The 14,895-nt window shown below is 33.5% G+C and overlaps 3 protein-coding genes and 1 pseudogene across 5 annotated transcripts; 1 reads left to right on the top strand and 3 right to left on the bottom strand.

The window, feature by feature from the left end:
- Positions 1-133: 133 nt before the first annotated feature.
- LOC110228919 (F-box/LRR-repeat protein At2g43260-like) lies at positions 134-1,560 on the bottom strand. The gene is made up of 2 exons (XM_021027248.1): positions 1,148-1,560; positions 134-1,087 (listed from the first exon to the last, which is right to left on the bottom strand). Exons 1-2 carry the CDS (start codon positions 1,548-1,550, stop codon positions 237-239), a joined length of 1,254 nt encoding a protein of 417 aa, XP_020882907.1. The 5' UTR covers positions 1,551-1,560; the 3' UTR covers positions 134-236.
- A 232-nt stretch (positions 1,561-1,792) lies between these two features.
- On the bottom strand, positions 1,793-2,749 carry LOC110229217. The gene is given in 4 exon segments (XM_021028875.1): positions 1,793-2,245; positions 2,247-2,375; positions 2,377-2,414; positions 2,417-2,749. Coding segments are annotated over 4 exon segments (393 nt in total). The 5' UTR covers positions 2,514-2,749; the 3' UTR covers positions 1,793-2,116.
- A 1,652-nt stretch (positions 2,750-4,401) lies between these two features.
- Positions 4,402-6,403, bottom strand: LOC9317595 (protein SODIUM POTASSIUM ROOT DEFECTIVE 2). Of its 3 annotated transcripts, none has more exons than XM_021029287.1 (3): positions 5,451-6,403; positions 5,294-5,375; positions 4,402-4,992 (listed from the first exon to the last, which is right to left on the bottom strand). In XM_021029287.1, exons 1-3 carry the CDS (start codon positions 5,988-5,990, stop codon positions 4,832-4,834), a joined length of 783 nt encoding a protein of 260 aa, XP_020884946.1. In that variant the 5' UTR covers positions 5,991-6,403; the 3' UTR covers positions 4,402-4,831. The 3 variants fall into 3 exon arrangements, with proteins under 3 accessions (XP_020884946.1, XP_020884948.1, XP_020884947.1); XM_021029289.1 differs by having other exon boundaries at positions 5,294-5,369; positions 5,451-6,400; XM_021029288.1 differs by having other exon boundaries at positions 5,294-5,372; positions 5,451-6,397.
- A 783-nt stretch (positions 6,404-7,186) lies between these two features.
- Positions 7,187-8,745, top strand: LOC9317596 (annotated as a pseudogene).
- The last annotated feature ends 6,150 nt before the right edge of the window (positions 8,746-14,895 follow it).

A 14,895-nucleotide genomic window follows, 5' to 3' on the forward strand; every position in this document is an offset into this window, starting at 1 on the left:
GAAAAGTATACCATCAATGGACTTAACAAAGATGTTTATTATATATGTCAAAAAGTTAGTATATACCATCAAGTACTAGAAAGATTTTGACCTTTTGCATCGTTAAAATTCAACTTTTCAAACGGGAACACAATAAGCCTTTGTCACCATTTGATTTGACTCAACAGATTTTCAATTTTAAAAAGAGAACAAAGCTGAACCAAAAAAAATAGTAGAGACTACATAATAAGCAAGTGTTAGAGAGTTATCCAAATGTGAACTATAACTAGAGTGGTAAACACAATCTCTGGGATCCCAAGTCCGATCCTTTTGAAAAACTTGGATATCCCGGAGCCTGGCTCCGGATGCTTGGTAAAAAATCCGCAGCTAGATGTCCTGACTTTATTATCATTCGGATCCGGATGATGTCCAGACTCTGACCGAAGTGGGACCAAATTCTCGAGGTAAGGAGATATAACACATATATCAGAGGAGAGATAATGAAGCTCACGTGTCTCTGGGCAATATTTGAACAACCATTGGTAATTGTTATAAAAGATAAGATCCCCCTCCTTGGAAACAGCCAGCGGCGTGAACCACATGCACCACCTTGAACGTGGTAGCTTAAAAGCTAGAAGACCATCTAGACTTATGGAGTAAGTCTTGCTCCATATTTCTTCATGTGCATTCATGCTACATATCTCTAGTCTCCAGTCAGAATAAACAGACGTAGGCGTATTGGCTATGGTTAGACGGTCATCAAGGTTGGCTATCAGGGTACTTTGCTTGACCCACTTATCCGGAACAGAGACATAATGGAACTCTTCTTTGTGAAGATCCAGTGCTAGAATTCCGTGAACACTTGTAACGAGATACGACCCAGTGGATAACCAATAGATGGATCCATTAACAGACACGGATTTTCTTCCCACCTGGGCCATATAAGTAGGTAGACTCAGGTTCTTCCATTGACCAGTTTCAACATCAAGAACATCGCATCCTTCCTCTCTAGGTAGAAGGCACATCTTCGTTACTTTATAGCTCCCCGTAACTTTGTCTCTACCAAATCCCATTACCCAATTTCCCCTATAGAAATCCGACCCTTCTCCTGAAATTAGTTACTGCAAAATCCAAAAACTATTATAAGAGAAAAAAAAAAAGAAAATACCGTTTATAAATCGGGAGGACAATGGTTCTGGGAACCGCAAGAGTTGTCCGGTCGAGGGGTTCAAAACGATGATGGAATCTGGTTCAGCTATGCAGACCAAACCGTCGCAAGTCAACAAGGGTCGTGAGTCGCAAATCATCGAGGGTCGTGCGTTGAAGCAGTGTAGATAGACGAACACTTGGTCCCCTAACCGGGCCTCGTGGATGATTCTCGGCCGGTCGCCACAGTCGCAGTTGTAAGCAGCTATTATTTTTCCACTCTTTGAAGCATTCATACGCTTTTCCACGAACATTTTCGATTCCAGGACTGATCTCCATTGTTTTGAGACGGTTTTGAATTTGAGGATTGATTTCAAGGGCAATCGAAGGAAAATTTCTTCCAGTAATTCGGGAACTATGTACATCGAATTAGAGCTTGTGTTCGACTTGTTGCATCGAACTCGTGGTGTTTTATCACGGTAATCGTCATATATAGTTACAATTTACTGTTTTGGGCCTAGTTCAGATATAAAAAGCCCATCATGATCCGAGATGACGCTTTCATTCTGTTTTGAGATTTTAAGGTTTTGAGGCCCAACTATTGAAGCAAAAATAATATTTTTCTGACTCGATAAAATCTTAGCTATTCTTGAGTTCGCTATTTTATTCTTTAATATCTCGAATTTGCTGTATTACTCTTAAATTCTATAGTAGATAAGAAGATGTTGGGATGAAACCCCAATAGCTTTCTCTCTCTTTTCTCTCTCTCAAATTTTTCAAAGAGAGAGAAAGCTGAACAATCTCTTGCCGTCCGGAATTCTTTCCGGTTTCCGTCTCCCGATAGGGATTATCATCTGGCAACTACCAGTTCTTTTCGGTGTTGGCCAGCTCTTGTCCGGCATCATTCGACTTTCAAAGCGATGATGGTCGGTTTTGCCGTCGGCGCTCCTTTGCTGCTTTTTGTTTTGTTTTTCATAAATTAGTTTTGCTTTCAATAAATCTCATGTGAGATGTGTTGGTGATAATGATTAAAGCGATTTCGCTTTTGGTTGCTTATTATCCAACCTGTTTTTCCTTTTGAGTTTGGAATTGCAGGAATCCAATTAGAGATTTGAGTTGAAGAACAAAAGTGGTTTCCGTCGCATATTAACATTGCCTTGAGCTGTTGTTTCTTTAATCAGAGTTTCGATTGTTTTTACCGGTGAAAACCCACAAGATTCCATGTTTGATTTGTTGGTCGACGTTGAATCTTTCACCGGAGTCGATGCTTGACGGCGAAGGATGAAGTCCGAAAACTTTAGATTCTCATCCAATACGTGTATTGGTTTCTCACCAATTGAAGACACGTGGTTTTGGATAGAGACAAAAGATAAATTTTCTTCTTCCATAGGTGGTTTCTCTAATGGGCTTAGTTGGGCCTAATACATTTCTGTACTTTTTCTGTTGTTGGGTATTCCATACCCCATGTAATGTTTGTTTGTTCAATAAAATTATATATCTTGTGAAAAAAAAGAAAAAAAAAAAGAAAAAGAAAAAGATAAGAAGATGTTGGAGAGAGCTTGCAGGTTTGTTTATAATAATGGTGGATTATTGAATGTATTGAACTCCACTTCCGAAGAATTTTTTTTGCTTCGAAATTAATTACCATTTTTCATTGTTGAAGCTTTGGAGGATAAATACAATCCACGATACACCTCATAAAAACATAAAACATAAGTTAGACCCTCAGCGAGCATTTTTGTTTGTTTTTTTTTCTCGCCAGCGAGCATTTTTGTTTGTTTTTTTTTCTCGCCAGCGAGCATTTTCTTAAATAAGATAGTAAAATGTATCAAATGATGTTTATATTTGGTTATTTAACACTGATTAGGAATTATGTATTTGGCTGGGAATGAACAAAAATCGATTCAACTTCTTTTTATCTGAGTATGGAAGAGTTTCAAGGTACATTGTAAACAATTCTCAGTTTGACAATCATGTGATATCTTTTATATAGTTTTGGTATTTAAGAATCGGCCGCCTATTCGAATCGGCCGCCTAGTTGCTAGGCAGTAGTATATCGATGGGAATACTATATAATTAGTAGCAGAAATAGGTTCTCTCATTAATTCCCACTTAAACCGATTAATCTCCGCCTATCTGATTTTCTTGGAATTTTTCATAAAAAAAAATTAATAAAAACAATCTATGTATTTTTAATTGTTCTACGCCTAATCCTTGATTTTGAACCTAATTGAGACCAAAATACAAATCGAGACCAAAGTGCTGATGTAATCGAGACCAAATCTACCATATTATCAATTGTATATTTGTATTATACGTGCATAATATTAAATTTTCATTAAAAAAACTAAAAATGATCAAATAATTAGTCTCTGAATTAAATTCCGTATAATCTCGAATGTCCGACTAGCACCTAGCGATATTTTGAGATTGGCCTTAAACTAGTGGTTGATCATATTTTTAGCCTAGTTTTGTTTGTTGTTGGAAGACTAGCTAAGCACGTGTGTCAAAATGTAGGATGTGGTCATTACGTGTGCAATAGATGCTAGCATAGGAAAGATAAATTCTAAAATAGTTGATGGTGAAATCAATTTACTTTGTCTTTTCTTTGTATGTGGGAAGTATGTTTCACAAGATTTCATAAAAAAAGTTAGTTTATCTCGAGAAATAAACTCTCTCTAGAAAAATCTATGAAAGCTGTCGTCAAACCACGGTGAGTGTGAGTAGAAAATTCTTCTTTATTTTAATGATTTTGCTATTTTATTTAGCATTTTTACTTAATAAATCTCATTAATGAATACCCCTATGTTCTTTATTAATGTATTTTTTTAGGATTTTTATACATATTAAAAAAAACATATTAAAAGTTTATTTTAAATGTATTATTTTTTGTAATTTACAATTTTCTGTAACTTTAAACCAATATTACAATTCATAAATAATAACAAATAAATGTTCCATACAAAATTTTTAAATATCTATTTTTTTTTATATAAAATGCAATAATAAGGAATAGAGGGAGTACTAATTAAACAAAGTTGTATCTTCTGTTGTAAACAAAAGCCGAGGTTAATTTGCCTTCCGTTTAACTTTTATTAGTACTTATTGTGCACACCAACATGTAAATAGGATGGTTTATCAGCAGATTGCAAATTGCAAATAGTACTGTATATGTAGATGGAAAGGGAAGATTTGGACAGGTGGTTGATGGTTTATTCGAAAAGCGTATGGTCTCTGTAAAAGTAGTAGATTGCAATGATATGATTGGTTTTGAGCTAATTCAAAACGAGATTGCATTGATGGTGTTAGCTGATACAAATACTAGTAGGATTCTGAGGTATCATTGTTGTATCCAAGAGGACAACTGCTTTTACTCCTGTGTTGAAAGATTCGCCTTTGATTTATATGAGCTCATAAGTTACTGGAATGGGAAAAGTGACCCGAGCAAATCCTGGCAGACAACTATGGCTATTCAACCTACCAAAAATTTAAAATATCTATTATTTTTTTAAACAATTTTTTCCCCTATAAAATACAATAATAAGGAATAGAGGGAGTACTAATTAAACAAAGTTGTATCTTCTGTTGTAAACAAAAGCCGAGGTTAATTTGCCTTCCGTTTAACTTTTATTAGTACTTATTGTGCACACCAACATCCCTAACATTATTGTTGCATCTTAAAAAAAAAAAAAGGAGTAGAAGTAAATTAGGGATTTTGGGTTTCTACGTTCGGCTTTGGGATTGTTGGAGTTGTCCAAAATTGGGCATTTTTAACCTTTGAGATGCTATCCAATATTTCCGAGGGAGTGATATCTCCGGTCACAGTCACTTTCTTTGCAGCAAAATCTATGTTGAAAGATGTTACACCTACAAGGTATCAAATTCATTAGTTATAAACCAGCTTTAGACCAAAACCGGTTCACTAAATAATAGACCAGACCGGCTCAGGTATGGACAAAATAACGAAATCATTAAGAGCCTAGAGTAAATTGGAATCGAATTCAGTTCTCTTATTAGATAATTTTCTTATCCCAACCCGAGCCAAGAATTTTATATATATATATATATATATTATTCATATATTTTCTAAACCGGAACATTTTGAAACTAAACCGATACTTAACCGAAAGAGGGAGCAAAATGGCATTCTCGTAAATAAATGAATCACCTTGCATTCTGGCCAAGTGTTTCCTAACTTTGGCTTCACAGCCTCTGCAGTGGAGAGACACTTTAAGATTAACGACCTGCTGCTTCAGAAAATGCAACTCTTATCACCATTTATTTACATTTATGCCACTAATGATGCTAACAACTAAACAAATTACCTGGTCCGAACCACCACAAGTTGTCTTCTTCTCCGTCAACGTTATGTCTTCACCAGCAGGAGCTTCAGCTTCTACCGTCTTAGCCGGATTCCGACCTGTAGACCCGGAAATAGAATCCGGGTCGGATTCCAAAAGATACCTTGTAGAACCCACAGGGGTTTTGATTAAGTCACATGCTGGTCTCGCAACACAGCTGAAACTCTTCCTCGCTAGGCCAATGTCATTGGTAATAAGCTTCAACAACGCCGCTGCTCCGCCTCCCCCGCCACCACCCGTGCTTCTCCGGCCAGTAATGCTTATCCTGCCTTTATAGATCTCTAGTTTTTTGTTACTCATCTCTCCGTCTCCGCCAGAAGCTGGTAGTTTAATGAAGTCCTCGGCGAATGATCTTCGGCCATCTTTAATGATCGGATTGTGGCGGTCTATAGCTCGGCCGCTACTTGGTTCATCGTCTTCGGTGGTGGTTGATTTGTGAACGTGATCCATGCTTGAACATATGGCTGTTGATGCTTGCGAAGCGCAAAACATACGTCCCTTCATTATATGGAGAAAGAGAGAGTGAAGAAGTGATAGTAAGAAACCAAAGTAAAAAACACCAAACTTTTGTTAGAACTTGAAAGAAATTGTTGATGATAGAATGTTAATATGTTTTATGTGTATATGAGGATGTCTTTACTCGTATATAGAGAGAGAATTGGATTTGAATAGAGACAAGGAAAGTTAAAAGAGTGTAACGCTCATATGGTAAGAGTTATTTGTCCATATATGTAATAAGTTGTTGAGATGGCCTTTATAATTTAGTCGGGTTCCCGATTTTGGAGTTTTATGGTAAAGTCTATAAGAGACAAGACACGGTTACAAATATGAAAAGAAGCAATAAGAGTATATAAGACTATTTAACTTTGTTATAGATTTGGATGGATGCTAATCACGGATCACATTATACCACAAACTAAACTAACGTAACATAATCAAATTCATGAGGAAAAATATATAGCATCGGAGACAAATGCTATATATTAACACTGATAAATACAAATATTTTAAAGCATTTAGTTAAGTATTAATTGTTAATGTATTGCATGCTCACTGTCACTAGATGAAGATGCTGGGCGTGGGACATCATCCTTCACGAGGCTTTTGGCTTTATATTCCAAATCTTACTTCAATATTTTTTGTCTGTTTTTATTAAATAATACTCCCTCCGTTTCGTTTTAGTTGTCGTTTAAGGTTTTCTCACACAAATTAAGGAAGACATTAAATTTTCTGTTTTACCCTTTATTAATATATCTTATAAATTTTTTCATTGGCCAAAACATTAAAACAATAAGGATAATACTGGAATTTTTACCAAACATTTGTATTGAAAACCTAAAACGACAACTATTACGAAACAAAATTTAAGTCCTAAAACGACAACTAAAACGAAACGGAGAGAGTATGATAAATGAAACAATCTAACTGTGTGAGAGAGAGACGAGACAGATAACAACGGTCAAAAATCTGACAAAATGTTGTGAAATGAGTATTAATGGAGCATTTCCTTATAAATGGACAACGTGATGCATAAATGTTAGAGCCAGACACAGACAGAGCAATTTGTAGAATTACCATAATTTATCTATCTTGTTCTCAGCTTTTCACTAATTAACTAATGTGGATTGTTTATTGAGATCTGCAACAATTGGAAACACCAGGAATATTCTGTGTTTGGAATCTTTGGATGTATAATGCAAATGAGGGTATATCCGAATTTAACCTCTAAAACCTAGTCTTTAGCCAAAATTGAAAATTCAGTTCAAACCGTTTACTAAACTATCGTTAAATTTGACTCAATAATAATTTATGAACTGTTGTGTTTCTTAGAGCATCATTATAGGGAGGATCTTAGCAAAATCTTAGAATAAAAGTGATTACATTTAATCAATTTTCACCTTTAACACTAACAAACGTTCATTAGCTAAGGAACAAAAATTGGCTTAAGAGACGTCCACGTGGCACGTGATCATTGGGTGTTATTTTTTTCTTTCTCTCTCTCTCACTGAAATCGCGATTTGCGACAGAGAAGAAACCAAAGTCGATTTGCGAATTTCAACTTGAATCGGAGGAATCTCCGACCGCTGGCCGTCGTTCTTCCGTTTGGCCATCATCTCCACCGACTCCGGTTGCTCACGGCGTCTTCGGTTCACCAACCCAGCGAGGTTGGGTTGCGAATTCGGGGAGAAAGTCACCGGATCTCCCTCCACACTCCGACTTGGTAAATCCCTAAATTCATTTGTCTCTCTTTTTCTGCTGTTGGTTTTTGTTGCTGGTTCGATTTCTTATATGGTTACTTCTAGTGGATTCTTCAGCTTCACTGCTTTCTGGTAAAGTCACCTTTTTTTTTGTTCTGTTTGATTAGAGTTTAAGATATTGAGTTCTTGGATTAGTGTGGAGTTTTAGATGAATCGTATAGATCCAATCCCGAGAAAGTTGTGTCAGAATCTGAACTCTTTTTGTTACCTCTGGATTTTAGTGTTTAGGATTTTGAAGCAATTTTGAGTGAGTTTTAGACAAGTGTGGCTTTATTTGTGTATTGCTTCATGATTGTGGATCTATCTAGGATAGTTGTGTATTGCTTCATGATTGTGGTTCTTTTGTTATTTGAAGTGCAAAGATCTTGAAAACATCTGATATGTGAAATCTTTGATTCTGTGACAATTTAGCATTCATTCTCAAGCATATGTAGAGGTCTTTTCGCGTGTTTGTTATCGCCTATATGATCTTACAATTGGAAGATTTGGTTGCAGCTATCTAATAGCAGCAATGGGTTTGCAAGTCATATGGAGTTTCGGTCTTGCTATACTAGACACATTCGCCTTAGTGAGAAAGAAAACGCTTCTTAGTCCGGTTTTAGTCAGCCTATTTGTAGTTGGAGATTGGGTAAGAGTAGACCCTCTCTCTGTCTGTCTCTCCTCTCTAGTAAATCAAACAAAGATCATCAAAATGCTAATCATTTTGTATTTTCGGGTTTAGGTAACATCGACATTGTCATTAGCAGGAGCATCATCAAAATGCTAATCATTTTGTATTTTGGCGATTTAGGAAGCTGCAGTTTTGAAGCAGAGTGTTGGAAATACCAACTCTCTGTAGCTTTAGCTTTCCTTTGTTGGATCACAGTCGCCATTACACCATTTTGAGATTTTTGATTCTTTGTTTTGTTAATAGAATACCATTACACCATTTTTAAACTCTCAGTGTATAAAGATTACTCTTGTTTATGAAATTATGAAAAAATGCTCTCATTTTTATTAAATTATGTGGGACATTTTCAATTATGGATTATTGTACTAAAATAGATAGTATCTTACGTTTATAGGCAAGGCAAAATTGTAAGCTAATAGGCAAGGCAAAATGTGATTATGAATTTTTGTTTTGCATTTGAGAAGTTGTTGATGTGATTATGAACTCTCCAAACACCAATTACACCAAATATACCAAACACCAATTACTTTGCTCCAATACATCATATATGTTAAAAATTTATGTCATGTATGTTATAAATTGTATCTCATTTATGTTTTAATTTTTTTTAATTTGCAACAATTATTAAATTTTCTATAATTATAAATTTTATTTTTATATTAATATTTTTTTTCTAAGAACCACATGTTAAGAACCTACCATTAATCACATAAAAATCTTAACTCAAAAATACTATCTCTTAACAATCACTTTTACAAATAAATTATTTAAATATTACTAAGATCTATCTCTAAGAAACCACCTATAATGATGCTCTTATTTATAAAGTTTTTAAGAAATCAGTTAGGCTTTGCAAATATGGGCTTTATATGTTAGAAATGAGGGGGTTATTCACAATTCGGGTTTATGTATTGATTAAAGCCCATTGGGCTAAAGTTTCAGTGTAGCAGTGATGTTTCCGGCTACGACAATATGTCCACGAGATGCGAGACAAGGCAAAGGCAGTGCTAACTTAAGGACCTTATCAGTAGCGGAAATCCGAAAATATATGTTTATTTCTTTGCATTCTATGTAACGAGTCTTGCGTTTTGGATTAAGCAGCTTGATCGTTTGTATAGTTTTAGATTTGTTAGAGTGTTATGTTTTGCTTTTGAGTGCTCATATTGATATGTTTCAACGGATCAGAATTTGAACTTTAAATGTGTATTACGGTTTTGCATAATGATTAGTGGTTTTATGATAATGTAGCAAGGTGGTGAGAAAATCAACATTATGTTGCCTTTGATCTTTTCTTTAATCCAAGAAAACTCGAAACAGCTCACAAAACAGCAATTGTTTGCTTACTTGTGATTGTAACAGAGTTGTTTGGTAAACATATCAATCACTCCTATATTCACGTAGTTTGTTCTCTCTTATTAATGCAAGAAGATATTTTTGGCAAACTGATGTGACATTAGACATCGTGTTACTTTGAACCTATGTCTCTTTGCCCTTCTCAAAACATACAAAAGTAAACTCTTTTGGAAGATGCTACCGGATTTTTCTCGGAAATGGCACCATTTGTTTTGTAGACCTTGGTTTCTGCTTTTGTCCCATCACATCCTTTCTTGAGGAATGTTTCAACATGCATTATTAATAAAGACCAAATGATAGAATTAGAAAGAGATGTACTTTCTTACGCTGAATTACGTGTTCTATGTTAAGTTAAACCAAGTAGTCCCTACTACATATGTTCACTACAACAATAAACTTTGTTCTTGTCCAACTCTTTTCCTATAGGATTTGACTAACTTGAGAGATGTCAACATTGGACATTAAGTGATTCTATCTAGCTAATAGGGCATGTCCAATCCAGCTTGGAGGATAACAAAGTCTTATGATTCTAATCCATATTCAATGTTCTTTCTTTTGGTTAGGTGTGTCGGGTCAGGACTCAGGACTCTAGACAAAAGCTACAGTAGAAAACGGAGCAATCCATTAGAGTCGAGAAAAGCTTTCCGGATTAGGGAAGAAGACAAGCTTATCAACAGACAAGTTGGTGGTCCGAAAACTCATACCTTGCTTCTGATTACGAAAAGCCTTTCTCTTTTTGTCATTGTCTCTCTGTCTATTTGCTTCCAGTATTTTTGACAAAGAGGTCCAAATTAACTTGTGGTCTCATTTCACATATCACATAATATCCCACATATAATAATTTGCGCGAGAATGTGGCTCATATTTGATCTAAAGCTGAATTATATCAATGAATGAATGATTGAGAAGCAGAGAAACATAAGAGTTTTTCTATAAGTGAGAGATGGATTTTAGTAGTTAGAGTTTATTGTTTAGAGAGTTGAGAAGTGTATAAACAGTTAAAACCAGTTATGTGGGTTCCACGTTACAGACATAATTGATGTTCTTCTTTTATTTCCATTTTAGTTGGAGACACAAGATAACTCTTTTTGAGTCTTTAGCTTTTGTGAAATGTCCCCAAAATATATTAATTAATAATTGCAGTTTCTATGAGTCTGTGTCTCACATGTTCGAATCTTGTTAAAGAAATTAATCGTACGAATAGACTGACAAGATTTTAGTCGTCGATTAGGTCAACGGAACTGTGGAAAAGCTCACTTCATCTTCTGGTTCCTGTTATAGATCATGTCGATTTTTGGACTTTACTACGAGGGGAACTGTTTATACTATATATATAATATGAAGTTGAATTGAACTTCATAATAATAAACTAGTGTAACAGTAATACGATATATATTTTGCAACTTGACCTAACTTTAATCACTAGATATATTAGTATAGTCAAATTCAGATGGCCTTTTATTAAAATAGACCAATTAATAAGATAATTTCTAAAACAAATTAAGATTTTTCGATTTAGTTACTTACAAGATTAATACAGTTTATAATCTAAATAACTTTTGAAATTTTATGTCATTTATCAACTTTTTATTTAAATATTACGTTAATTTAACTAATAATGTTATAAACACCACTTTCATTTGTATCAAATTTTGTTTGTTAATAGATCTAAAGTAATAAAAGGCTCTAGTAATCTACTGCTCCCATCGACTTGAGGTTATTGGCATGCTCATTTTTCAATGTCTTTTTTTCTTTTGAATAAGCTCATATGTCAATGTCAGCTAACTAGCATGACTAAAGTTCGAGGTCTATAGTGGATTGGATCATACGTTGTTTTAAACCCACTAGAATGGATTGAATCATAGTCTGTTTAAAAACCACTAGACTAGTAGACAAAAAAGGATAATGGAAAATACATTCTAAGAGCCAATATCCCGTCAGTGGCAAACGTACAAGGATTGGAAAATGTTCTAACACTTAAGGACAGCGAAGAAAAGAAAGTTACAAATTAAGCAAACGAACATCGGTAGAAAGAAAGTTACCTTGATCATTCTTGGAATAGAGTGATTGAACTTACAATATTCCGAATTTCTATCTCTCTAATTCTCATACGAAGCTAGCAATTATGTCCTAGTTAATGATATATTGATTTTCGTATTTGGTAAACGATTTACTATAATAATGGGTACAATTGGTAACACAAAATGCTACAAAGTTTTTAGCTGGTAGAGAGAATTAGTCTTAACTCTTAAGTAAATAATTAAAACAGTAATTAAAAGTGGGGAATTTATTTTTCTACGTATATGTAATTATGTATTTCTATTGTTTTGAGGTTGTTGTTGATATTTGGTCGCACTTTAGTAACCATTTAAGTTTATGTTTTAAGTAATTACAAGCTACTTTAATTGTTACTTTTATGTAAATTAATAAAATCAATGACATATTATAAGCTTAACTTTGATGCATGGAAAACGAAAGCTACACACTTTCATGCAGCTGACACTCATCATGCTTCCCATGGACTCTTAAGATTTTCAACAGAGATTTTTTCTCCACGCGGATTTATATTAATCTATTTAACTAATCGAAATAGTACAATATCATTTTTTAAAAGGAGTTTTCCTTTGCTAAAAGTATATAGAATGCTCTGTGTGTGATATATAAAGTTTAATGTAAAAACCAAAAATATAGATATGTTGTTATTGTCACTGTAGACTACAAAACAAAATGCCAAAAAAAAAAAAAAGTGTTATCTTATAAACAAATATATAGATTTAGGGATCGATTTATGTACTTCATTCACTGCTCAAACATTTCAACAGGTTATATTTCTCATCCAAAATCTTATACTATCTAATGTATGGCTTTGAATAAATCAAAAAAATCATAATGGGACCATATCTCTTGTAGTGATAAACTCCAAGAAGCTTATAATCATTGAAATCTTTATATTTGAAATATTTTTATAAAAAGACACTTTGAGTTATTCCTTTTTTTGTTTGTGGGGTTACTTATGTATGAATGTAAAGTTGGACCCCAAAAAATGGGCCTAATTTCGCTTTTCTTCTTCATTCTTTACTTACTAGACAAATTAAATAAAAGAAATATATTATATGGTAACATATTGACCTATAGGTATTTGCATGGTATCCCTATGATTACAAATGTGTTGGGAAAATATTATAATTCTTTTTAGGCTTGACGTAATATACAATCTATAGTTTTTAAAACATACTGTATTAAAAGTCACCTTAGAGAGAGATAGGGATAGAGAGGATCCTCAGTTCCTCACTATGCCTGTAAAGTCCCTTTTATTCAGTTTGCTTCGTCCCTTTTCTTTTGGGTCTACTCAAAAAAAATTATGGCTTAAAAGAAAAAACTCCAACTCAAATGTAAGTTTTTCTTTTTAAATAGTAAAATTTGATGATAACATAAAAAGTTGGGATTTTGGTCTAATGTGTCATATACTGTAGCAAAACTTATAGAAATTACCACAACATTTGTCTTTCCAAATGTGCCATAACGGTGGATAAGACTTTGAAAATTTTTTGGTAGATAAGAAATGTTGTCTACCTTTGAAACAACAGATTGGGAAGATATTTGGTGGACAAAAAATCTTGTCCACCTTTGAACTAATAGACTTTTGGTGGAATATAATTCGAAACAACATATAAAAATTTTGGTAGACAAGAAATGTTGTCCACCATTATGGCACATTTGAAAAGATTTATGTTTTGTGGCAATTTTGCAAAGTTTTTAAACAGTAAGTGGCACATTAGTTAGATTTCTCTAAAAAATTTGCTTCGTATCACATAAAAAGTTTATGTAGACAAAAATAAGCGATATATAGTAAACTATTTTACTGTTGAAGTTCGAGTTTGTACACGATGTTGCCCAACGCTATAAATGTTTAATTTCCTAACATCCTTCAATTTCACTCGAATATTGGAGACACTATTATTCTATTGCTTGTTCATTTGTTTCCACAAGTGAAATCTGCTTTCCATATTATAACCAAAAGATCGAACTAAAGCTAAAGTTATGGGTTTAATATTAAAACCGAAACCCAAAGTCATTCCACTTATACTAAGAAAAAAATATTATATTCAAGTTGTATCCTCTTATTTTAATTTACTACTTCCATTTCTTTTGATATAAATTCATTGATAAATTTTTGATTTTTGATCATATGTATTTCTTGATTTATAATAAACCACTAATTATTTCTGTTGATGTTTTTTTTTGTTTGTCAATAACATGCATTCTAGTATATTTGAATCCTAATAGTGAATATAGTAACCACATTTATTATACAAACAGCTATACTATAAGTTTTGGTATAAAGTAAAAATTCTTAATTATAATAGCTTATGAAAGAAACACAATAATATCGAAGTAAATGCCAATAACTAGTGACATGTGATCTCCTCTAGGCTCTAGCTGATGAGTTACATAAATGCAGAAGGCCATAAGAGTTTACTGTTTAATACCATTGAACAGTACGAGATTACCATTAGTATGTAAAATAAAACTGGTAATGACTAATGAATATGTATGATAAAATTAAATAATTGTAATTGGATCCAGTTAACTCAAATTGGTTCAATCAGTACAAAATTTTGATGTTTACTAAAATCTTTAACTTGTGTCATGTGTCATAAATGCATATTGACGGAACAAAATCTACTGATTAATAAAAACGCAAAAATAATGTTGAAAGTCAAAATACGATTAAAGGTAAATCGAATGTTTTGATATTTTTGTTTAGTACTAATATTTTGGTGAGTCAAGTTACAAAAACTAGACATAATTACCATTTACCACTAGGTTGGCTGTTACCATTTTAAATATCGGTCAACAAAAAGTCAGTAATTTTTGAAGCTAGACAACCGATTAATTTACTCTTTTCTTTTTTCGTTTTGACTTAGCCGATTACTAAATCTAAATCAAATCAGTAATTTTTGTATCTAACTCTTGGAACGTTAGGTAGCTAACAAAATTTTGAACATTGGTCGTTCGTTACTTATTGAAAGTTTGAAACTAAACCAAATCCAAAACGAAAAAGAAAGTAGTGCTCTGGTCAAAACACAAGTTTAAACCCAAGAACCTTGAAATTAGTAATTTTGGT

This window comes from Arabidopsis lyrata, assembly GCF_000004255.2.
Source record: "Arabidopsis lyrata subsp. lyrata unplaced genomic scaffold ARALYscaffold_4, whole genome shotgun sequence".
Classification (NCBI taxonomy): Eukaryota; Viridiplantae; Streptophyta; class Magnoliopsida; order Brassicales; family Brassicaceae; genus Arabidopsis; species Arabidopsis lyrata.

Coding starts and splice junctions, on each gene's coding strand:
- LOC110228919 (XM_021027248.1), bottom strand. CDS start 1,550: ATGTACATAGTTCCCGAATTACTGGAAGAAATTTTCCTTCGATTGCCC. Junction 1,088..1,147: donor GTCCTCCCGATTTATAAACG/GTATTTTCTTTT, acceptor AACTAATTTCAG/GAGAAGGGTCGGATTTCTAT.
- LOC9317595 (XM_021029287.1), bottom strand. CDS start 5,990: ATGAAGGGACGTATGTTTTGCGCTTCGCAAGCATCAACAGCCATATGT. Junction 5,376..5,450: donor CTTGTGGTGGTTCGGACCAG/GTAATTTGTTTA, acceptor CATTTTCTGAAG/CAGCAGGTCGTTAATCTTAA. Junction 4,993..5,293: donor ACACTTGGCCAGAATGCAAG/GTGATTCATTTA, acceptor GATACCTTGTAG/GTGTAACATCTTTCAACATA.